At 40.0% G+C, this 25,104-nt stretch overlaps 1 protein-coding gene across 15 annotated transcripts in view; it reads left to right on the top strand.

Moving 5' to 3' along the window:
* The window catches only part of DMD (dystrophin), a 1,135,802-nt gene that overhangs the window by 149,673 nt on the left and 961,025 nt on the right, over positions 1–25,104 (top strand). The window contains exon 1 of one of the 15 annotated variants that reach the window (XM_072937310.1): positions 15,981–21,797. The exons of the other annotated variants lie outside the window; for them this stretch is intronic. Within the exon in view, the coding sequence (XP_072793411.1) occupies positions 21,755–21,797 (43 nt within the window). The 5' untranslated portion in view covers positions 15,981–21,754. Of the gene's footprint in view, positions 1–15,980; positions 21,798–25,104 lie in introns of those variants that run through there. 15 annotated transcript variants of the gene reach the window in all.

Raw genomic sequence — 25,104 nt, 5'->3', positions numbered from 1 at the left:
TACCTTGCTGCATTTTAAAAAACAGTAATTTAATACAAAAAGTATTGTTTGCAGTAGAGCCATTATAAAATGCCAAGGCAGTGACACGTGTCACCGTGCTGTTACTTTATGAGCAGTGTTTGGGAGGTTCCAGGAGCAGGGCTGAGCCTGTCCAGGGAGAAATCCATCTCTCCCAGCTGGCCCAGGGAAGCTGGCACGGGGGCAGCGCCTGGCCCGCAGCAGCCGGGGCGCTGCCAGGGGCACGGGCTGCTGGCACTGCTCTCACTGGCAGTGAGGGGCTCTTCTGCTGTCACTGGGACCAAAATGCCTCCTTGCAGCAGCAGCTGCACTCCCACACGTGCCCGCCTTGGCTTCCCAAAAGAGACAGACCTGGTTTTACATCAGGTTGAGTACATAAGGTGTGGTGGCATAGTAAAGGTACGGCTGTCACACAGCAGGAAGGAATTTTCTACTGGCTGAGTTTTCTCTTTCATTGCATCTTGGTGAAAATTTGAAAGACATATGGACCCACTGGAACCATTTGGTGCTTAGCTGCTGGTCTGTCTCCACTTGGAAAAGAAGCATTTTCTGGAGGATCGGCTCATTTGGAACCAGTTGTAGTCTCACACGGTGTGTTGTTGAAACTTCAGACACAGAAAGTGAAGGAGTCTGGAAGGGTTGCTTTTTAGATTGGCACCCCAAACTCAGGTGCAGAAGGCTTGCCAGGGCTCTAGGCTGAGGTGTAGCGGGGGTGTGTGAGAATAGGGTTGTTCTCACTGCAGCCAGAGAAATAACTGCAGTGGCCATTTTTTGGCATCTCACTTGGTGGATGGAGGTATCCCAAGGGTGCAGGTCTTGTCAGACCAGTCAGCACTGCTGGCCTTTACTGGTAACAGGTGGCTCTTTAAAACTTTGCTGCTTCTAGTCAATTAAAACTTTGCAGCTGGGGCTCTTTCAGCCCAGAGCTTTGAGATGTTCTTTTGTGGGGGCCACAATTTTGGCACACTAGACCTGAACGTGAATCAGAAGTGTTCCCTTGTAATCATTATATTTTTAAAACAGACTTGATAGCTTTATCTTTTATGGTGGCAGATGTGAAACATGCTTTAATTTTGTGTGCTGAATTATTCATGTTCACCATGGACATGTCTGTGTATTATTCACCTATCATTGACACCCTCCTCTCTCTTTCCCTTTGATTTTTTTTAAGTAGACTGTCTCCTGTGCTATTTCCTGAACCTACATAAAAAAAAAAGAGAACTCCTTACAGTACTGCCTTTTGTCCACTATAAGTTAAATCACAACCATCAGCTTATTTTGCACAGGCAACTGCATTGTTGTATTAGCAGCAACAGCATTTGCATGATATATTTGGCCATAGTTATATATTGCTCAATATGTGCAGTTGGTTGATTGGAAGAGTTTGACTTGAGCATACAGAAATCTAGTCCTTGACAAGTCCTAAATGTACTAACTGAAATTTTATTCAAATTATGGGGAATTTTCATAGGGTGCTGCTGTAAAGAAAGTTTCAGCTAGATGTTGAATTTTGGGCTGCACTGGTCATAATAGATTAATAAGGTAATGGTAACATACTGGTGTAAAGAGTTGCAAAGGTTTTAGAGGCAGACACCCTCAGGGCCACAGTAGCAGAGGAAGGATGGGCTGTGTGCCTGTCCCTTCAAACAGAAGGGCCTGTCCCCTGGAATGAGTGCATCTTAACAGAAGCACCTTTTCTTTCCTCTGACCTGTTTTTATACTTGCAGGGGGCAGAGGGATGGCAGGGGGAAGGTATGGTTTGCACTGATAAACAAGAGGGCATTTATGCATCGCATTTCTTGTTACATAATCTCATGCGTGCTCTGCCTACAGTCTGGATTTTTAAGAGAGAATATGCCCAAGTGTGTCCATGCTTTTGTAAAAAATTGCTTCCATTTCAAGCTAGGGGAAATCTCTTTTAAAAGATATTACGGGGTTTCCATCAGTTCCAAGCTAGAAAACTACTGCAAAATGGTATCTATAACACATACATATATAGCATAAAAGTTGTTAAGAATTATCAAAGACTACAGACACTGCTTACTGAGTCAGACCAGAAGTTTTTGTCATACTGTGCTTCTGTTTAACAATTATCTGTGGAAAATCTTTAAATTGAAAGCAATCTCAGTGGGCAGAGACATGATGACATGAGGAGATCCACAATGGATGCCCTACCTGTGCTCACAGAGGGGTGTCCTGGAGCGGGTTGGGCTGGAAGCTGCACTGGGGCTGGGCTGGAGCACTCTTCAGGCTCCTGGTTATTATCAAGGACTAACACAGATGTGCTCTTTTGTGCCTTAAAGGACATCTCTTCTTTGCTTTCTCAGGTAAAAAGATCACGAAGAAAACAAGTCCCAAATTCCTCTCCTTATAGATCTGCTGGTCAATATTTCCCCATTTCCACTGTTTCAGCTGATAAACCCTGTTCACTACTCTGTGTTCTTCATTGATTTTTATCAACATCCGTGGCTGAGCTTGAAGCACTCTTGCTCTGTAGTGGGTATTTGCCAGGTGCCAAGTGCTGGCTGTATGAGCACCCCGTGTGTGGAGGTTTTTCTGAGGATGACTGATACAGAAGAGTGGTGCAGGCCACCAGATTTCCCAGGGGTTTGAGGGCCAGGGCTTAGGTGTGCTGGACAGCACATATCTCCATTCTCACTGACACAAGAGTCCTGCTTACCTGCTTGCAAAAAAAAAATTTTTTTTTCCTTCAGCATAAAGGCTCAACGTTAATTTTATTATCTTTAGTGTGCAAATTGTTTCATATCTCGACTCATCCTTCCCTTTCATCTCTTTTTCACAGGATGATTTGGGTTGGAAAGGGCCTTTAAAAATCATCTGGTCCATGGGCAGGGACATTTTTTACTAGATAAAATCTCCACCCAACCTGGCCTCGAACACTTCCATGGATGGAGCATCCATAACTTCTCCACTGTTCCAGTGTCTCACCACTCTCATTATGATTTTTTTTTTTCTCTTGTCCAATCTAAACTTAGCTATTGTCTTTACATTTAAATGCATTGCCCCTTGTCACTACAGACTGTAGTAAAAAGTCTCTCTGTCTTTGAAGGAAGGATTTATTCCATAATCCAAAATGTCCTTAGCACTCAGATTTCTGCCCTCACCCACTGCAGCAGGCACAGGGGGGAGACCATAACTGCAGTTGATCTTCTGAAATAAATCCTTTGGAGAAAAGAAGAAAAAAAATTAAGACCAGAGGTCTTGGAAGGAGTTCAGGGCAGCACAAGAAACAAGGCAGCAAACCCTTGTTTCGGGTACTTTAGGTACTAAGAATTTACCTGTCCTGCAGTTGCACCGGGTTATTAAATGTTGACTTAGATTTATCAGCATTCTTACAAGTACAGTTTTGAGTGAAGCATCCTCTCGTGAGTTCTCTTCCTATCGACAGGAATGCTATTAACTGGGAGCTTGCTAACAGCTTCAGTCACAGAGCTGTGGTGTTTGAGCTTGTGAAAAGCCCTACTCAAGTGTTTTCCATCTGTAACTTTTCCCCTGTATCTCCCTTCCCCTTACAAACACTCACATGTATGACTTTTGCCTCAGTTATGTTGCTCTTCCAAAAGTCCTTAGCAAATAAGTGGACCAATGACAGTTTATCCAACATTTATTCAGTGTTCAGAGTATAAAGCAGGGAAGTGAATGTAAATCTCAGTGCTGCAGGTAATTGCCCGGACACTCTGACTCAGCTTTACACCTTGAACCATGTGATCAGATAGTCAGAATTAATAATCTCACTTATAACGTTCATGCTCTTGGTGAATGAGCTGTAGACTAAATATTATTTTAATAATATGGTGAATTAAATTTGAATAATTATAAGAATAATTAGTGCTAATCATAGAATGTTCATGAATAGAAAGAAGCAAAGTTGACAATTTATTCACTGCAAGTTAGTTGCCTCGCTCTACTGCTAATTAAGTTCAAGGCTTTGAATAAGTTGTTCTAAGTTGCTTCATGACATGGCAAAGTGCAGCTCTGATCTGACAGGGATGCCTGAGCCACAGCACGGGACAGGCGTTCATCATCTGACAGTGCAAGCTCCAGTGTGCTTCCTCCTCTCAGAATAAACCTCTGCCTGAGGACTGTAAGGCACAGCATGTATTTTATAAAAAATGCAGATAACCTTTCAATTATGTGATTGGAAGAAGAGGGAGGAGATTTACAATACATGGCTCTTGGCGTTTTGGGAAAAAAAAAAAAAATCTTACTTTTATTTCCCAGTCTGCATTTGGTTTGATAATGGCAATTAGTCCTGTCTTATTTTTGCATAATTAAGAGGAATCAGGAGAATGTATTTTTTTCTGAGGGTCCTATTTCTTGTTTCTTTTACTGTTGCTTTGGTTTACTTTTCTTTTAAGGATGACCTTGCATAGTATCGACCAGCATTTACTGGTCTGAGTTTTGGGGTGTCTCTGAAAGGCCTCTCCCATTCACTGGCAGGAAGCCCAGTAATTATTAATACCATATCATCTTTCCCTCCAGTTAAATCCCTATTCCCTGCACCTTGCCCTTATAGTCTTCTAGAGGTGAGTTATTTTACCCATCTAGCATTTTTTCAGAATACCAGAAAAATCACTAAGGCTTTTTGAGACACATTTTCTGTGGCTCTGGTCCTGTCAACATTCTTACTGATAATGTAGATTTCTTTGCATGTCATAAGTATGCTTAGATAAACAATAAAATTCAAGTTCCCATTTTTACAAGGAACCAATTCAATCTTTGTGACAAGATACTGCCTCAAATCAGGATGATTTTTGAGCCAAGATTTTTTTTTTCTTTTTATGATGCATTATTCTATAATTATCTTGTTTGTAGATTACCTGTAGAACTTCTGGCTATTTTGGTCTGTCACAAGTCCATTACAGCTTTGTTCCACCCAAGCTGCAGATTGGATTCTCACCAGTCTGATACACTCAAAGTGTTTCTGTGGGTAGAAGGACCAAAACCTGCCAGCAGGTTTTCTTAATCTAATTAAACATTTTTCAGTCCAATAAAAGAATCCCAGGCTGTGAATAATTCATGGTCGTATATGCAGTTGTTAAGTACACTCCTACTTCCTGATAGGCACCCTTTTCTCTGATGTTAGCTCACTTCTCTGTTACCCTCTGCATTTCAAAGGGGGAGGTTTCAGCCTGGAGAAAGTGAATTCAGGGCATCATTGCACCCTCCCTCTCCCTCCCCAAATCATTTGCTACAAGGGGAGTGATATTGGTGTTAATGGTTTCTTCCTCCTTGCTCCAGGATGGAGCCCTTGGGGTCACTTTGGCCGGTGTGCTGCCACGCTCTGCACCTTATTCTCTAATCCTGTGTCACACAGGAATTTGCTGCAAGTGGTGTGGGTTTATAAATGTGCTGGCTGGTGGCCCATCATTACCCTTTAAACTGCTTTTGCCCAAGCTGCACGAGTCTGATGAGAGGAGGGCTACTGCTCCTGAGGGGTTTATAGCCCAGGCACTATGGGGATCACCCTGCACCCAGGCTCTTGTGCCAGAAATATTCATTTTACAGACAGTGACACCTTGGTTTTACAGGAGGGGATACAAGAGGCTTGGGCCACAGACCCAAGATGGAGCCCCACCACCCACCACACAGCATTTATTCCCCATTCTGCCTTCAAAAAGCCTCTGAAGGTCTTCCAGGAGTCAATTACAAAAGGACCAGTGGCAGGAGGGTGAGCCAGGGTGTGGAATGAAGCTGGTGGGCAGCTGGGCATGCACGCCTCCACTGCGGGCAGTCCCTGCATCATTAAACTGCTCTATCCCAGGAGAGTGTTTCTGACAGCATAACTGAGTGTGGAACCTCTTATCATGATTCTCTCAACCCCTGGGCATGGTTTTTAATATTTGTGGGTTTTGCTGCTCTCTTTTTACATGCTTTCTAAAGTTCACTAATGTTGACTCTGCAGGGTCTCTCCGTATCTTTTCAAACTGGTATTCTAGTGCATGTGTCTGTGTACAAGCATGCATGTATGCAGGGGGGTGGGGAGGGAAGCAGAGGAGTCTCCCTTTTTTCAGTACCTCCACATTTTACCAAAGAGACATATGTAATAAAAAAATTTTTTGTTTGTGGGTTTCTTTCTTCCTTTTTTCCTTCATTTCTTCCTTTCTCTCTTTCTCTCTTTCTCCCTTTCTCCCTTTCTTTCTCCCTTTCTTTCTCCCTTTCTTTCTCCCTTTCCTTCCTTCCTTTCTTTCCTTCCTTCTTCTCCTTCCTTCCCTCCCTCCCTCCCCTGGAAGAATTGTAAAACTGTCAATTAATAAAAGAAAACCTGGTCAAATGGAGGCAGCTTTGTTAAAAATTACACCAAAAATAATGTTTTTTTTTCAGTTCTGGAATCTCATGTCCTGTTTGTCTCAAGGATGCATCTCTTTCATGGAAGTTCTTAAGCCTCATTTGAATGAGCTGACTGCTATTTGTACATAAGAGGATGTATGTTTGGCAGTGCTTTATTTTTTGAGGGAAATATTTTTAATAGATGCCTTTAAGACACTGAAGGCTTACAGCTGTTTTCTAAGAATTTTGCTATGAAAAGAAATTGCTAGGATAGACTTTTTGCAGAATGGATCAGGCAAACGAAACCAAGCTTTATGTATCAAAACCTTGGCCTCTCTTGAACTTGAAACTTAGGATATTTTTGATGGAGTCAATAAATCTTTACCTTACAATGGCAGGATTTTGTTTTTAAATAGTGGAGGTGAGGCTGAAGGAAAACACAGTTTAAGGATATGGAAAGATAATCTATAAGGGAAGAAAAGCACATGAAAAACACCAGCATGATTTCTACTGTGAGAAAATAGCTTAACCCTCATCTGACATTTTTATTTGAGCCTCAAAAGCACCCCTGTGCAACACCATTTCTGAGTTGAGGCAGAAGAGCTTCCTCACATGAGGTGGTGCACATGAGCAGTTGTCTGCAGTACTTGCTGAGCAGTAAATTCAAATGCAGCATTACCTTGCACAAATTCTCCCATGTAGGCAACTGGAAGGGACCACGGGATTCTCTTGAAAGCTGAGCACAGCACTGTTGATACAGACTGCCATGAGAATATTCTGATGATATCCGTGCATATGAAAACAGCGTTGAAGGGATTTAATTTTGAGATTGCTGCCGGCAAGAGCTTTGCATAAGAGCGTACATTGCAATTAATATCTTTCATGCAACTGTGTATGTTTATAACATAGCCTGTCATCAGATAATGGGAGTAATCTGGTAATAATGCCCCAGAGGAGACCATCAGTGAAATTTCAGAACAATATTGAGCTCTGAGGCTGTTAAGTCTAGAAATGATACAGGGGACAGGTGAAGTATTCTCAGAGTAATGCCATCACGCCTTCTGTAGCAAGAGATTAGCTACTGTGCAATAATTGATAAAGTTGATTATGTCAAGGCATATTTCCTGAATAAGGATTAGGCACAGACAATTCAAAGACTGATCGATGAGGAGTTTCCCTAGAAATGAAATGAGGAACTGTCACCACAAGGAGCTCGTGCAGTGGCTCGTGACTCGCATTCCCCATCACCAAATTCTGTCTGGGCTGATGCTGTGCTTTAGGGAGCTCTGCACTGCTTTGTGCAGTCTGTCAGCCAGGAAGGAGATGTGCTCCCTCAGTGGAATAAGGTCAGGACTACTCTTGTGTATTCGGGCTCCATGGAAAACTTCAATGGTCTTAAGCTTTCCCCTATTTCTAGAAAAAATTTAAACCAAGCTGCCTAGAAGCCCATTCTAGAGCTAGGCATAGCAATTATCCCATTTCTGTCAAACTCCCTGGTGCAATGAGTCCTGGATCTTACTCTTTCCTTACACTTTCCATGTCCATATAACTCCTCTAAAATAATACTAAAGCTGTGTAGTTTGCTTATATGTATATGTTTGTCTTTGTGTATTTGTACATAGATACCCAAATGTATTTATCAATTTTTTTCTGTTCAATGTGAATTTTTTTAATCTGTAGGGATGGTTATTTCCAATGTGTGGTAATTTCCTTCTGCTTTCTCACATTCTAATGAAGCTCTTGAGAGAAGGGAATGCCACACAAGCTTAAGTGAAGTAAAATATTGTATTATTTCAGTACCTCTGGTGATGGATATTGGAAATGAATTAACTTCTTATTCACCCATGCCAGGAATTGAATTCCATAGAGATGTGTATGTGTGTGATGTGTGTTTTGGGAGTGCAGACAACTCCAGTTCTCTGTATATCTGCAGATGGGAAGAAAGGCAAAGAAATTAAAATGTTATGTTAATAAACAAGATGTTTTGATATAATGAATACATAATTAGTAAATATTTCTGAAGTCATATCAGTGAAAACAACCAACAAAACTTGAGAACTGGAAAGGCTGTTATCCTCTTTTAAGCCATGAATTCTCTAAAGTAAAGAACAGATTTTTGATTCCTTTCAAGATTTTGGAAATGATACATTAAGAATTCCTCTATCTTACACATCTCTACTGTTAGTATCTGTCTTTTCTCCTGAATGCAAAAGTATGAATCCAATGTTTAAAACCTTTTACAGTTTTGTCAGCACTGCATGGGAGTGATGACTATGTAGTTATGCTTTACAGAACTGGATCTTTGTGTTTCATGTAAAGCTGTGGAAAATGTACACTGATTTTGTAACATTTTTTTTTAAAGACAGTTATCTTTTCTTGTCCATGCTGTGATCAATGATTGTCACTTATTAATACATCCAGTTGCTTAACTTGAAAGAGGAAGATGTCTTAGAACAGGCAAAAAAATCCAGAAAGCAAAAACCCCACAGAAGCCTTCTATTGATAGTTATAAAAATGACATACTGTTTTCCCTCTCACAACTGAAATGAAATGCTGCCTCCACACTGAGATTTTGAATGCTGATCTTCAGCTGTGAGCATTTTCTCAGCTAAAGTATAAGGCCTTGAAAGCAGGATATATGTTAAAAAGGTGGAAAGCTCTTTAGTATTTTGTCATGCAAACACTGCTGCACTAAAACACGCAGCACTATTAAATTCAGAGGTGGTTGTAACTACAAAAGATAAGAATAATACCAGTGATTTAACCTGTGTTGCACTGTTCCCATCAAAGCTTACCAGCAGCATTTTGCCTGAGAGGCTGTGGGGCAGAGGAAATAAAGAAATTACTGCATTGTGGGTGTGAAAAAAGCTGCTGTAATGCTGTCTGCAGAGTGTTGCTTGGTGCTTGAAGTAGGGCACAGGTAGGGGATGTGTCTAGTTCCCTTTTGCTTTGAGAAATGACTGTGTGCCTGAGGGGACTAGTTTGAGGACACCTGACATCCACACCATATCTGCTGGTGCCAGGGAATCATTTGTGCTGGTACCTGGCTCCCAGGGTAGCCAAGAGCCATGAGCCCTTGGCATCCACATCATGCAGCAGCACAGTCCTGTCCCTTAGCTACTCACAGTGTGAAGAGGTATTTCTTGTTGCTTGTTTTGAACCGGTCACTGGCTGATTTTCTTTCTTGTTTTTTCTCTCTTGTATCCAGCCCTTATGCTAAAAGAGACAGTGAAAAATTGTTCTCTGTTAATCTTCTCTGAAGATCCATCAGCTTAGTACACCTCAGCTATGTTCAGCTGTAGTCTACTTTTCCCTGTAACTTAAGTTCATACAAAATGTCCTGCTGGGTCAGAACAATGGTGCATCATGCTAAGGATTATTCCTCCTGAAAATGGCAACAGGAGATGATAGGGAGAGCACGTAAGTCTGGACACTTTGAGATCCATTTTCTGTCTTACCACAGCATCTGCAAACACTGTATTAAAAATGCTAGAGGTTACATTCTGGCCCCATTCCTTTTTATCATCTGTTTACAGACTTGTTTTCCATCAATTGTCTAACTCTGGTTTAAACTAGCTGATAAACATCTGCCTCCATAAACTCCTTGTGCAGCAAAATCCAAAGTGAGTAGCCCACTGGCTGAATAAATACTTTCTTTTTGTCTTTTAAACCAATTGTGCATCATATACCAAGTCGTTGTATTACAAGATTAGGTAAATAACTTCCTTATGCAGCCTATTCACTCCTTCAGGCTTTTCAAGACTTAGTCCTATCTCCCTTGAGCCTTCTCCTTTACAAAGTGAAACATCCCAGCATTCTGAGTGCGCTCCAGCCCCGTGATTGTTTCCAGTTGCTCTCCTGTAACTCCACAGCATCCTCCTGGAGGCCAGCACTGCACAGCCCTTCAGGCATGAACACACCACAGGCTCCCCTAGCAGCAGAGCCAACCCCTCTGATTTGCTCCCAGCACATGTGGGGAAGAGCAGTATTGGGACAGCTCTTTTTATCCACTGTACATTGAGAGGATAATTTGGAAAACTGTCAGGGGTGGTGCCAGCACCCTTTTCCTGGAGTTGTACCTGCCTGTTGGGCCCCTCTCTAGCATGGTTTAATGATGAGTCTGTCATGCTCCTTTGGTTGGTGTACATCCCCTGGGCAATCTCTTCCTTCTTCTCAGGCTCAGAGGATTTGTGTGTTCATTCACCCTCTCCTCACCTTACCTTGAGGACTCTTCTGTAGTCATTCTTTACATGGCAGCCATTTCTCCTGAGCTTTCAATGATTTCTGTTGTCCTTACTATTCCTGCTATATCTTTTTAGTGATAGGGGAAACAAAACAGCCCACAGTATTCAAAGTGTGAACACCTGAAGACTTTAAATAATACCATAATGATATTTTGTGTGTTGCTCTCTATTTTTGTCATAGTAATGGCCAGCATTTTATTTGCTTTTTGACAGTTTCTAAGATGGAGTTGGTATTTTCATAGACCTTTTATAACTCCAGGATCTCTTTCCTGAGTGGTAATAACTAGTTTGGAGCTCATGCTGAGTACGTAAATTTGAGATTTCTTTTCCTCCACATATTCTCAATATTGAATTTCATCTGTCTTTTTTATTGCCCAGTTGACACTTTGAGCCTCTTCTGCATCTCTCTGCAGTCAACTTTCACTTTTATTTCCCTGAATACCTTAGCACTATTAGCAAATTTGAGAGTTGCCTTCTTTTTCTAGATCCATGTAATGATAATCAGTGTACCTTAGATGTTGACCAGTCCTGACTTTGATCTGTGATACATCTGGTGACTTACACATTTGAGAGAGCTGAATGCTTTTGGCACTTCTGTGTTTCCATGATTTGTTTGTTTGTGAAAATGATCTCTTATCATGTTTGTTTCTCTAAGTCCTTTAATGAGGCAGTATTGAGAATCCTTTCAATTGCATAAACCAGGTTTCCCTGTGCTGTGTGTGCACTGGCTCATTCAAAGAGCCCTACCAGAACAGAGGATGTGTGATTGCCCCTGTGAAACACATATCTCCATTAACTCATATCTGTGTCTGCTAATTATAGGCTTATGCAGTTTCTGAAAATTAGACTGGTACCATGATTAGACATACTAGGTTTTAGTTCCAGAAGAGGTTTTTAAAGAATGGACATTACATTTGGTAGTTTTTACCCAGCTGATGTTGAAACAGCTTTATATAGTAGCTGAAGTACTTATTGCATTTTCTGATTAATTTTACACTTGAAACATGTATCACCACCATTAAATCATTTTAAGTCTATTTGTACATTTTGGCTTAAAAATATTTCTTTCAGTTGTAGTGACAGGCATTAATACATCTGCATTCTGGTCACATCCTTTTGAGAAGTTTTATAGGGATATATTTATCAAACCAGGAAAATAAGTAATTGGAGTGATTAAAGAGTGACAGAGTACTTTAATCTGAAATTTTTTTTGTTTTTAAGAAGGAAATAAGAAGTCATACTTGTGCTGCATTAGTAACACAAGTGTTTATCATACATAAATCAGGTGTTTATGTACGGGCTATTTAAAATGTTTCACAGTGACTGGAACGTCTGTCTGGGATTGATGATTCTAACCCATGATTAATAAAAGACCTGTGCCTTTAAAAGGGAGTGAGTATAGGCTAGGCAAATTACCACTAAGCACCTAAAATATTAATGAATAAATTTAGTCATTGCAGCTGTCATAAAACCTGTAGAGGTTGTGACTAATGCTTCATTCTCTGAAACCTTGTGCTGCTGTTGTCCTCCACATGGGATATGTTGCTCTGTCTTCCATGGACTGATGAATTTTAGAGAATTTTAAATTTATCCCACTTTGTCAAATGTTAATATATCATCTAGTTGTACTTATGTAACAAGCATAAGCCAAGACTTATTGAATAAAATGAGGTGCCTTTTACTCCTGTCAAAGTAGCTACTCGGGCTGTACGTTAGTGGGTCTGTAACAGAGAAGGCTGCAAAAAATTCTGATTTTCATATTAATAACCAACCTACTCCAGTTTTGATCTAAATTGCATTTTTAAATTTACATGAAGTGATTTTAAGGAAGCAGTTGTTTACCCACAACACACAATCCCTTTGGACTTTTGTCAACACATGGGTCTGATGTGATAAGCATTTGGAACATGCTGCATAAGCAACTAACAGGCTAAAAAAGCCTCTAAACAACCAACTTGTAACCGGTGCATTGAGGAAATTAAATATTTTTAAGCAATTAAGATTTGAAATAATTCCTTAGAGAATAGACTTTTTAAGTTTCAAACTCTATAGTAGGACCTCTTCTATGTCCTTATAATAAAGTGACTTTGATTGCTGTTCCTTATCATTAATGATTAAAAAAAAATTAGTAATTTTTCCCATCATCTGTTCTTTTCCTGTATTATAAAGCATCACTGAATTCAGTAAATTTTGGACATCTTATTGGCATCAGAATGCATATCTTCCCTGGAATGAGTGTATTTAGTAAGATTAACATCAGGAGGGAGGGAGGGAGCACTATGTGGTTCATCTTGTGTTACTTCAGTCTGTGATTTCTTTCCAGGGCTCAGTTCAGACTCCCAGGTAACTTCAGCTGTCAGAGGTTCCATGCCAACAGACAGATTAGTGAGGAGCTGGATGTGGTGATTTCCCAGACTTGTAAAAAGTCCATGCCTTCAGGTGGAATGTATGGGTGTCTCTGGAAAACCCTCATGAATTTTAATGTAATGTATGCAGTGGTAATGGCTCTTACAAATTACAGTCTGTAATCAGAGTGACTTCGAGCCCTGAACCATCATTTTTTTCTCCTTTTTTGTACTCCAAGTAGTACTTTATTAGCTATGGAACTATTTAGACAAATCTGAAAAAAAGCACAAGACACTGTACTTATCTCTGAAATAAATTACCTTATTAAGATCTATTTATTTTAGTGGGATTTTGCCATTTTATTATATTGCTGAATAGTATGTGTAATTTGCCCAGCAAAAACTTATAAACTTTCAAGAATAGGGAATTTTTCATTTTCTTCTCTACTTGATAGATTAAAATTATGCCTGCTTTTGACCTAAAGGTCAGGCACTACCTAAACTACTTGACAAAGCCTGTTATTTAAACAAAGCACTTCAGTTCACCAGTGTATTCATCAGGAGCTGAGTATCACATATTTTTTGTGATAATAAGATGGAAAACATTACAGATAGAGAGTCAGACAATAGATAGATACACTTGTCTTTTGAAAAGACAGAATACCTGCTGTTGCCAAAATAGAAATGAAGTGTACCTTTTGTATTTACCAGTAGATAAAAATTTTATAGCAAGAAGGAAAGACTTCAAATGCTGAAAGAAAAGAGAAGAATTTTTTTCAGGTTTTGAATTCTCTTTTTTTCCTTGTATGTTAGAAGCAATAATCTAACATTGCTCTAAGGAAATATACTAGCAGATCTTTGGTGTTACTGATCTAATCACATTAAAATATTATGAGCACTGTGCATATTGAATATCTAATCTCCTTAATCTTATCCTGCTGTGGATCTTATGTATTTGAATTTACCTGAGAGTGAACAAGTTTCTTTTGGGCCTAATGATTAATCTGGTTCTAGAGATGGACTAGTAACCCTGCCAGAAAACAAGAAAGAAAAATATCAATATGATTACATTTAAAAAGGACTTTCCTGATAAAACAAGATTCTTTCATAGGACAATAATCTTTAGCACTTTTTCAAAAATTATTTATGTTTCTACAGAGTCAATTACCTCTTTTTAGTGGAAAAAAATGTCCTAGTGATACCATTACTCAGAATTTATTGGCAGTTACTTATAAGGCAGTCTCATCCTGGCTTTGTGCCCTCCTAATCAATGTTGGCCAGTTTGGCAGGGAATTGGTCTGCAGCACTAATTGTATCCAGTATGTCTTTTGCTTTAAGTAAAATGTCTTTGGTTTTATTTTCTGTAGGTTTATTTTTACATTCCCTTAGCACATTTTTGTGTTTAGAAACCTATTTTTTAATCACAGTTCACTTGCAGCAGCATTCATTTTGCAATCATCTTGCCATTTGTAATGTCATCTCTGCAGGCTTGCATTAATTTCAGTTTGCCATCATCTTGATCTACTAACCTGCAGATAGACCTGCACAGAAATAATTTAACATTCATCCCAGTGTGTGCAGTGATGTTTCATTAGACTTGAACTAACAGAATTTTGTCATCATAATTTGCTGTCATAATAGCCCGGTCTTCACAGATTTAATGTGACAGTCTTTTGCCACTGTAACTAAGGCTTTGAGCAATTGTCATCCAGGGACACTTAGGATGAAATCAGTGTAATTAAAACACAGATCCTTAATAGTCCTGTACTTTAAACAGTTTGTCACCTCTCAAACAATAATTAAGCAGGCTAACAGCACTTGTTTAGCTTGTAAGTGTTGTTTTCTATGTGGGAAAGGGGAAAAAAAAGGGGAAATTGGACAATGAGTGACTGGCAGAACTGTTAATAGAATTTAGGTTTCCAGATTGTCGCTGTGTATTTTCCTGTATTCACTGGACTGCTCTCCTTTCAAACACAATAATTTTGCATATGAGATGTATGCAAACTTGAACTCTGTATGACTGGTCTTATTATCTAGTCTCTAAATCTTATGTGAGAGAGTTACAGAAATACAGAGATGAAAGGCATTTAGATTTCTTCTGCTGCAAGGGTCGAGATAGATCAAACACACTTTGTTATCCTTGAAAATTTGCTAAAGTTTTCCTTCCAAGCTTCAACTTAAAAGGGTTTGATGACCTCTGTGTGTATATGTTTTCATATGTGTAAGTAACTTGCTACTCCCACAGTTTTCTCCTTATATCAAATCTCAGTTGATTTCACCGTAATTATGTCCCTTTCCTTGGCATACAGAAAAAATAATGGGGTGTTGTGATGTCTAGATGCTGAAGGGCAGCAGCTATGTACTTCTTCGCCTTTTCCTTCCAGACTAAATATGTAAATTTTCCTCAGTCTTTCTCTGCAAAGAACACTGCCTGTTTGGATATTTGTGATTGTAAGTACTCTCCAATTTATCTGTGGCTCTCATAAAGTGTTGTGTCAAAACTGGACAGAGCTGAGAGTTGGCTGGAGCAGAGTAAAGCCAGGGGAGTACGTGATGAGGTGCCTGGGATAGTGTAGGCAGCTGGTACTCAAGTTGTGTTTCCCTAAAGAAAACTGCGTTTATGTGAGCAGCCAGCACATTTGCTCTGCAAAGTGACCTTGAGTTGTCTTTGGCAGAGCTGATGCAGCTTCCCTGCAGACCTAGGTGAATTCTCTGTCTCGTACGTATGGATTGTTGACTCTGATTCATAATTACCTCCTATTGATATTCTTTGCAATCAGCTTGGCATTTTTTCCACTGCTCCTTACATATTGTGTTTGCTTTTGTTTTTTAAATACCTGCTTCCCTTCTAGACTAAATTTGTTTTTGTTTGCAGTTGTTTGTTTTCAACCAGAGAAACTTTCCTTAGTAATGAAATGTAGGCCTAAACATTGTTTTCAAACATCTTCCAATTATCGTTCACATTTCTCTGTTTAACTTCTTTCTTCTCACTGATGTGGTTTTATAATTGTCTTGAACTTTGTGAAATTGGGTCCTCTCAAAAGGTGTATTAAATATGCACACGCATACATTACTATGCCACTACTTGTCTGTGAGTGCACTTGCTCTCCCTGTGACACACATGTATGCAAATGTGTGTGTGTATAAAAATTGGTCAATATTTCACCATTTAGATGTGATGTAAGTAATCAAGTTTTTATCAGTTGCATTTAAGCATTGTAGAGTCTGGGATGACTTAGTGGCTTGGAATGCAGGCTCCACCTTGGATGAGTTGCAATGGCAATAAGAATTGGGTGAATTTCACATGTTTTGGACCCACCCTGGGAGAATAACTACACCAAAGAGTTTTCTGCCCAACTGGAGGACCTCCTGTGCTGTGTCTCACTACTGGTCTGTGGGGTCAGATTTTCTTCTTGTGGATACGGAGAAGACAGGGACAAGAGGGACAATCTGACCTTGACCTTTCATGGTCTGGACACACAATCAAGGGTGAACCAACAAAACTAAGCTGGAGAAAGAAACCCCCCTGCCCCACCAAGGGCAGTTTGGGGCAGGAGCCTGTTTCAGATACTTAGACACTTTCCAGATCACTTTCAGGATCCTTTCTGTAGGTTACATGGGATGCTTGTGGTGATTGGAGTGAGTTACATGCCTAAATCTAAAGAAAGAAATACTAGTTAATAAGATGGTCTTCCTTTTGGTCATATCAGCCTCTCTAGGGTGATTAAGACCAACATTTAATAGACATAAATGAGTAATTCTAATTCCTCTTTATTACTTTGATTCCTGCTTTATATATATCAGTAATTAATATATTCTTTCTCTTCTATTCTTTGTACTCTTAATATCAGTTTTTATATAATTTGCTATCCTTTTTTGCACTTTCCTTTGGATGGCTCAGTATATCTTCTGAGTAGTCTGGTCCAACTGACTCCACTAAAGACTGATTTCTTTTCTGTTGGGGTGAAAGTTTCTGAAAGTTGGAGAATTGACAGGGTTTGAGAATAAAGATATACAAAGCATGGACATGCTTTCTTCCTAAATCAGCTTGGTACCTCGCACCAAAGATAGATCCACTGTGTGAAAAGGATTGCTTGTTCTTTAGCTGAAGCTTTCCAGAATGGATAGTGATTGTTTTCTGAGAGTTACTTTTTACGTTGAACTATCAAGAAGAAAGCCCACTCTTCTTTTTCCTAGATGCTCTGCAAAAAAGATTAACCCCTATTTCCCAGTAGCCATGACATGAAGGAGAGAGCTTTCCTGGGGAGAGCACAAACAGCAGTGAACCAGTATGTTGGTTCCTATGCTAGAGCCTGTTTTCAAGCAGAAGTGTTTCATGACAAAAATAAAATGATTTTTTTTACACACCTTGCATATGAAAGGGCTTTGTCTTTATCACTGTATTGACTACTAATTTTCTGACTATAAACTTATATTAATATATTTTACTTACAAAGCCAAAAGCTACTACTTCCTTCAGAGATAAGAGCAAGATTTTTGTCTTGGTTTGAAGATTTTTTTGTCTTTTATTTTCTGCAGATCAAATAAACAAGAAAAAGATCCCTTTTGCAACCTGTACGAAAATTCTCTATGATGTATTCCTTTTTGAAGTAAAAATAGGCTAAGAAACAAAAGAGAGTTCTCCAATGGCTAATATTGGAAAGATTTTTTTTCTTTTTTTTCCCTTGTCGATTTCACAGGGAAATCAGAAGCTGCCTGTTTACTTCTGTTGTGATAAAGCTGTTGAAGTTGTTTTTTTTTCCCTGTGATGCTGACATGCAAATGGTTTGTGTTTGTTTTGGTTTTTTTCATGACAGGAAGTGAATAATAAAAAGAACCAGAGCCAATATACCACCAGGGCAAAAACCCACGCTGCACATTAGTGCTTGAAAGAATCCCATCCCAGTTCTCCCTGCACATCAGTCCCATAGTCCCTGGAGCTCAGCACTTCTTCCCACACAGACAGATGTGATAGATTTGCAAATACTGGCAAGAGCACAGAGACATCTTGTTATGAGCTTAATGGCTGAACCGAGCAACAGGCTTGGACTGCCTTTATTATTTTTTTATTTTTTTAGGTCAGCATTGGCAGTGATTTAAAAACAGGGTGGAATAAAGGTTGAAATACTTTACAATATTATAATCAAAATATTGTCTGTCTCTTAGGTTTATGCTGTAAGCACTCTCTCTGCCTGATGTTGAGTTGTATTGGCAAACAACATGTGCCACTGGGATGTTTAAAAAGTCATAAGAGGTTTGTAAATCAGTTCTGTGCAGCATGCTACCGATTTGTTATTTTCTTGTTTTATCTGTTAACAGGAAAGGAGATAGATGATACAAATGGCAATATGGTGTGCTTTGCTTTGTTGGGGGTTTGTTAGGTGCTTGTGTCCTAGTAAATTACAGCGAGATGGTAGATTTGTTACTCTGTGGAGGTTGTTAGCATGAAGTTATTTGATTTATTTATGTTGAATTGGGGACCTCTCCTCCCATATCAATTATGTCAAAAACATAATTTTCCAGTTGTGTTCTTTTTTTTCCCTGTCAGAGAAGTCCTGAATTTTAATGTAGCCCTTTATTATGGAACAGAAGAGTTAGAGAACTGAGAACTTGGTTCCCATGTCCAGTCCACAGTTTGACCATTATCCTCAAGTCCTAATCTTCCTCTGGTTTAGCTTACTGAGACAATAAACGTGGCTGCCAAATTTGGATGTTGAAATCCATTTCTTTTCAATAGTCACACTGACATAGGCTGAACCCAATCCCCTAAATGGTTTCTGAACAGGCAGTTTATTGTTGTCCTTGTTCCCAGATAGCTGCTGGCCTCCTCGGCGTTTGCTCCAGCTCTGCATTGCTGTCACGCTCATGCCACTGGAAAGTAGATATTTTCAAGTTTATCAATACTTGGGCTTTGAAAGTACTTCTCAAGCAGGAAAATAAACAGCTCTGTGTAAAACCTTTGTCAATGGGTGGCTGAAAGTCACCCCAACCATTTCTTGATGATGACAATTTTCTTTCATTTAAGCCATTACTGGTTGTGGAAGAGTAAGGCAACATTAAACTAAAGCTGACAGCAATCACTGAAAAGAAGTACCTATTTTTATCATTCCAGATTTTCTACATTTTCCAAATTCTCTGTGACTTTGAAGCTTGTTCTTTTCCCTTGCAGCACAGGCACTGTAGTCTCTGAACACCGAGGTCAGAGCCTGCTACCTGCAGCATGTAGAGTGGAGAATGAAGCAGGTGGTCTCTGACCACCAGCATTTATTGAGTGTACAGTGATTATCTGACATAAAGCTACAGAGAAGCTTTGCCTTGTTCTCTGTTGTTGAAGATAGAGCAAAAAGATCTTACAAAACCCAAAACCTGGTGTGTCAAAATGCTCCAGGCTGTCTGTGCAATCTAAGTGCTGACTAATAGGCACTAAGAGAAACCTTTTAAACACCTTCAATAGCCTGGATGTTTCTCAGTGTTAGGCAGTCACAGCATTTGTAACTGCTGAAAATAGTATTAAGTTTTTAAGAGCCTCTCAATTTCTTTACAGTCCCTCAAAACCACCACCACCACCAAACCTAGAAATCCAAACCCAACAAAATACCCAGGATATTTGAACACTCACTTTTGTTATTTCTCTTTGGGGCCCAACATATTTTTATTCTTTTCCATTTGACTGGAAGAGCATTAATAGGAGGAAGGGAAATTGTTTGTGGGCTGAAGGTTTCTGCCCTCCTATGAATGAAACAGATGTTCTCTTGAGGCCACCAGAGTTTTGAACTCCCCCAGTGTAAAAAGAAGAAGCAAATACAGATTTCCTGCATGAGGAGGATTGTTAAATATGTAAGTTATTGCAAATATTGCCACTAGACACTTCTTTGAGCTATTTTTTAGAAGAAAATGCTGAGTAGCACTGCATTTCTTCCAAAGCCTGATCCAAATATGCTCTCATGGTCTCAAAGCCATTGTCAAAGAGGATGAATAATCCACATGAATTTTTGTGGGTTGTGACTAGAGCTGGGTGTAAAACAGACCACAGGTCTCTGTCAAGATTAAGGTCTTGTGATCAGCTTTAGAAGAAGAGATTTATGTGCCTGAATTTTTTGGAGTAAAGGTTTGTCACCTTGAAATGAAGATAAGCCAGGAGGATCACATTCTACTATCATTTTCCTTCAAGGTAACTTTCACTTGTAGCCTTTAAATATGTTACTGTGCCTCAGTTACTGACAGCATGTGCTATTAAGGGTGACTTTACATATTTTAAAACAAAAAAAATTGCACAATAAGCGCTCATTTCCTGGGTTTTCTCAGTCTCCTTCTCCCTCAAATAATCAGAATTCTGCTGCTGTTACAGTGTGCTCTGCTCTGCTTCAGATTATTTTCTACATCAGTTCATGACTTGCAGTTCCTGTGGGCTGCAAATTAATCCTTAGGAGTCTCTTGGAGTGTACTGTACATCCAGGTTCTTCAGTGTATTAATTTGACTATCAGTGTAGAAAATGCCAGTGGCTGTAAGGTTATATTACACACTTCATTTTTGTGTTTATTTTTCTGTATAATCCAGGAAATTACTTATAAATTTATAATCAGCATGACTAGACACATTAAGCTTTAAAACTGAAAAATACCACTTTTCAGGTTTTTAAGGATAGATTAAAAATAATGGACAGTATAAAAGTGTTTCTTCAAATGACTTTTCAAATGAAACCATTTACATGATTTAATGCAGCCTATCTCTAAAGGCCGTATGTACTGTACAAAGTACATATTGTAGAAAGCAGCCTTATAAAAATCTGGGTTTGGGTGAAGGATGCTGTAGTCCTTTTCCCAAGTATTGTGTGGATGCTTGTTTTTCCTTCCTGTGTAAGCTAAAGAGGCCTGGCACAGAGTGCAGGGTGAGAGCTTCAGCCCAGGTCCCACCTGTTTGGGATGTGGGAGAGAGGGGATGTTCCCACTGTTTGGAAGAGGAATGGACAGGCAGCTGAGTGCACTCCTTCCTCTGCTTCCTCTGCAGCTCCTGGGCTGTGTACAGCACTAGTGCTGCATGGTTTTGGTGGGAGTGGAAAAGGTCAGCTGTAAGTCAATAGTCCTGGGGTTTGGTTTTTTTTTTTTCCTCCCTGTTCAAGCAGCTACTGACTTACCACAACTTGTGTTAACATTTACACATTTAGTTTGGTGCAACACTATTTTAGGGTTTGTTTATTTTTCCCCTGCTCAGGAGGGAGGTTGAAATCCCAAAAGACAAGGAGGGTTGCTGCTCCTCTCCCACAAAAGGAGGAACCTGTCTGGGGATGGGCTGGGGGTCATTTGCTTGGAAAGAATCAAATTTGTTTCATAGGACTCTCAGGGGAACTGTGCAAAGGGAGCATAAATATCTCCACCCTGCTTTACAGCCTGAATGTTCCTTGGGAAGCTGCAAGCCATAATTTAAATCCATTGCACATGCCACCCTGGAAGCAGAGCCTTATAGGTCGAGCGCATGGGCTGTCCTATTATGGGAAATCAACTTTGTTTTGAAGGGGAAGCACAGAGAGCATTGCTTCTGCGCAGGTCCTGGAATTTGAAACATTTCGGGGCCTCCAAAGAGCCCTGGCATTAGTTCCCATGCCGGCTGGGTGAAGTGAGGATCCCTCTCCCTGCCTCTCCCTGCCCAGGGACCCCGGGGCAGCCAGCCCTGCCCTGCCAGCATCCCCCTGGGCACTGCTGCCCTCTCCTCTGCTGGGCTGCTGCAGGGACACCGCTGGCTCCAGCAGGGACCAGCCTCATCCAGCCAAAGCCACCGCAGCAGCAAAGTTGGGATATACTTTGCCGAGAAATATTTTGCTGTTGTTTTCTTTTTCCTCTGTTTTGTGGAGAGATTTCATGTCTGCTCACATGCTTTGGTATGAGGAAGTGGAAGATGATTGTAAGTATGAACAGACTGACATAATTTATCACAATATTCACTTTGACAGAGCAGTGTAGTGCTGCACAGCCCACTAACAGCATGCATTTTTAAATGTTTGTTTTCCAAGTCCAAAGGAGGAGAGGACCTGAGGGGGAAAATAAAGTGATTTTTTTTTTTTGTCTCTAATAGGGGGCTAATATCCTTTACATTATATATAAAAGAAGTCATGCTGAAAGAGTATCCAGCTCTCCTTTGAAGAAAAATAACACATTTCTTTCTGAAGTTCAACAGTTATTAAAGCATGGGGTTAAAAAAGAGAGAATTGAGGAGACACACCAATACACTTGAAAAAAATAGCATCATTATTCTAATAATTTGGCAACACATCAAAGGAGTAATCAGTTTCTTTGAACTTTAATGGCATATGCAGTTTCATTGCCTAATATTAACTTACAGAGTAAGAGGGCTCTTCTCTTGTTGCTGAACTGTCTGGTATCAGCTGAATGAGGGGGTGTCAGTTTAATTCGGGGTGAGCAGCAGCCAAGCTCTCCCATGTGTTTCCCGAGGAAAAAAAAAACAAAACCCAGGCATCTTTTCCAGAATTGCACTTCTTTGTTGGTATAAAAATGAAACTATATGTGAAATATGAAGAAAAACAGAGGATGCCAAAAGCAGGAGAATGAAGAGAGCCAAGAATGAAAGAATGACAGAGAGTTTTAAAATCCATTTACCATACTCCCAGATGATCTTTCTTCTTCCTTCCCCACCCAGGCTCTCAGAACAGATTGTGCCAGTGAAAAAAGAAGTGTCAATGTTGTCTGGACATAATCTGTGATCTCTGCCCTCTGTTTTATAATGTATTTTGGCTCTTCCACTTTCAGCTTAGTCCTGTATCTTTATAATAATAGAATTTCTGTTTTTCTCTATTTTCTGATCATAAAAGGCAGGTAAATACATACATGTTGTTGTCATTTATCCCCATAGCATATAGTGGACTGCGTGGTCCATGGGATGAAGACAGTCTCAAAATAAGATTAAATTTTTTTATGTTTGACAGGAAGGAAGCTTAAAACAGAAAATTTCAAAGTGTGGTGGAGTCTTGTGCCATCTTTGCTTTCACTTTTTAAAAGATGGACTCAAACTTTATTTTTTTGTGCAATAAATATTTTCCAGACAGTTTTGTACTGTTTAGAGAGCTCCTTCAGTGATAACACCTTTTACTTATTGACACAGTCTAGAAGTTCAAATAAGATAGAACAGGGAGACCAGCATTATCACATACTGAATAATTATGAGAAAGTTTTCTTAACCTCTGAAAATGTTGGAAGGTGCAAAGAGGAAATGTCTTGGGTTTCTCCTAAGAGGCTTTAGTCCTGGCTAGCAAGAGAATTCTTTGGAAAGGAATAAGGATGATTTGTTTTCTTCACTTTTCTATATACTCCCTTTCCAAGGGAAATCAAAATATTAGACCAGATTCCTTTTCCTCAGCCTCAGGGAAGAGATGGTGCTGCAAGGAAAGTTGGGCAGGTGCTTGCTAAGTAAGGGGGAAGATATTTACTGCTGTAAGTTGTAATTTCACTCTGGAAACAGGAGATTAGTAGATGAAAGAAATAAAAAAAAAATAGTTGTGATAGAGGTTTTGTAAAATATGAATAGAAACCAGAGTTGCATCTAGCAGATGAATAGAATTCATGACAAGATCCATTAAATCACTTGCAAAATTATGTTATGTAACTGTGTCCATATCTAAAATGAAAGGGTGATTTCCTAGCACTTCTTGGGAGTTATTTAGCTGAATGGATTTCCTCATCTGTGTCCTCACTTTTCTAAAGACCACGACATTTTTCTTTATATAATTTTCTATAAAATTTTCAAGGGGGGTTTTATAGCTTTATTTCATTAAAAATGGAAAAAAACTGTATCTGCACTTTGTGACAAGGTGTGCCCTAAATAATGTTTACAAATTTGTGCACTGCCCTTGCTCAGGACATGTCACATCTCAAACTTGTTGTCTGTGCTTCCTTTGCTTCTCTTTCTATATTGGATGAAAACCTTATGCTCTTAAAGGTGACAGTGGTCACTTACACCTTTGTACTGTTTTTGAAATCCGTCCTTTCTCTTTTCTTGAGGGCCCCTCTTCAACCCTTCATCCACCTTTGCACTCACCTCTCCCATTTTGTATTCTGTTCTCCCCTGTGCCACAGCAGTAAAGACAGGTTCTTCACTCCCTGTGTCATCTCACTTTAGCTGAGAATGACCTTTGTGAAAATACAAAGGTATTTATTCATTGCCAAGGGCTTTGCTTTCTTTCCTGAGCTGTTCAATGTTTACTTCTTCCTGAGTCAGACTGGAAACTCCTTAGGGCAGCGCCTGTCTCTTCCTCAATTTCTGCAGAGTCTTTGACAATGGCACCTAAATAATAAAGTGGTGGGGAAATGAGATATCATAAATTTCATTTTGTTTTAATTAAGATGAGATTAGTGGGAACTTCATTTCAGAAGTCCGTCTCCCTAGGGGATTCGGTATCATATGCTGTATTTCTTCCTTCTAGCAGATATAATCCTCTTTCTGTGTCCTTATTTTGACATGGAACCAAATTCTGCTTGCAGTCACACACAGGCATCCTCTTTCTCTGCTTGGATTTGCACAAAGTACTGACTAAAAATAGAATTAATCATCCAGCATGGAAAAGAAATTAATCCTGTGTGAAATTCGGTGGCCACAAGGGGTCTCTTAGAGGATGCCATGGATGTTCCTCAGCCGGGGTCCATCCAGGTGTACACCTCAGCTCAGATCAGAAATTCCTGAATTCCCAGATGTCAGATTCCCTGCTGTGCACCAGTGCCCAACCCAGAGGATGTGCCCTGCAGCCTTTTTGGAGGAGGCTGGCTCAAAGCCAGGCTGTGGGTCTGGCTGGTGGGCACAGACTCACAGTGGGTGTGTGGGGCACACTGAGGCTGGTATGGGGCAGCGGGGTCGCGCTGAAGCTCCTGCAGAAGGAGCCCTGTGACACACACACGCCTTGCAGGGGAATGCTGGCCTGGCAGGCTCCTCCAGATGGGCCACATGATCTGCTCTGGCCCAAGACAACCCAGGGAGATAGGAGGAGCATAGCAGCAAACTTCTTTGGATCTTGGCTGGAAGGAGAGAACTTCTTGGAAAGTCACACCCTAGCTAATGCAGGAGGGTGCTTTGTTCTGTCTGCTCCTACCTTGGTGGCTGCTCACTCACCCTTGGTCCTCTGGCTGCCCATGGGCATCACAGCTGCCCACAGATCCCTCCAACACAGTTATTGATCAGGGGAATGTATTCAAAGACTGTGAGT

Source organism: Taeniopygia guttata, chromosome 1 (assembly GCF_048771995.1).
Source record: "Taeniopygia guttata chromosome 1, bTaeGut7.mat, whole genome shotgun sequence".
In the NCBI taxonomy this organism is placed as follows: domain Eukaryota; kingdom Metazoa; phylum Chordata; class Aves; order Passeriformes; family Estrildidae; genus Taeniopygia; species Taeniopygia guttata.
The sequence above is the reverse complement of the archived record's forward strand: the minus strand, read 5'-3'. Positions and strand labels throughout refer to the sequence as shown.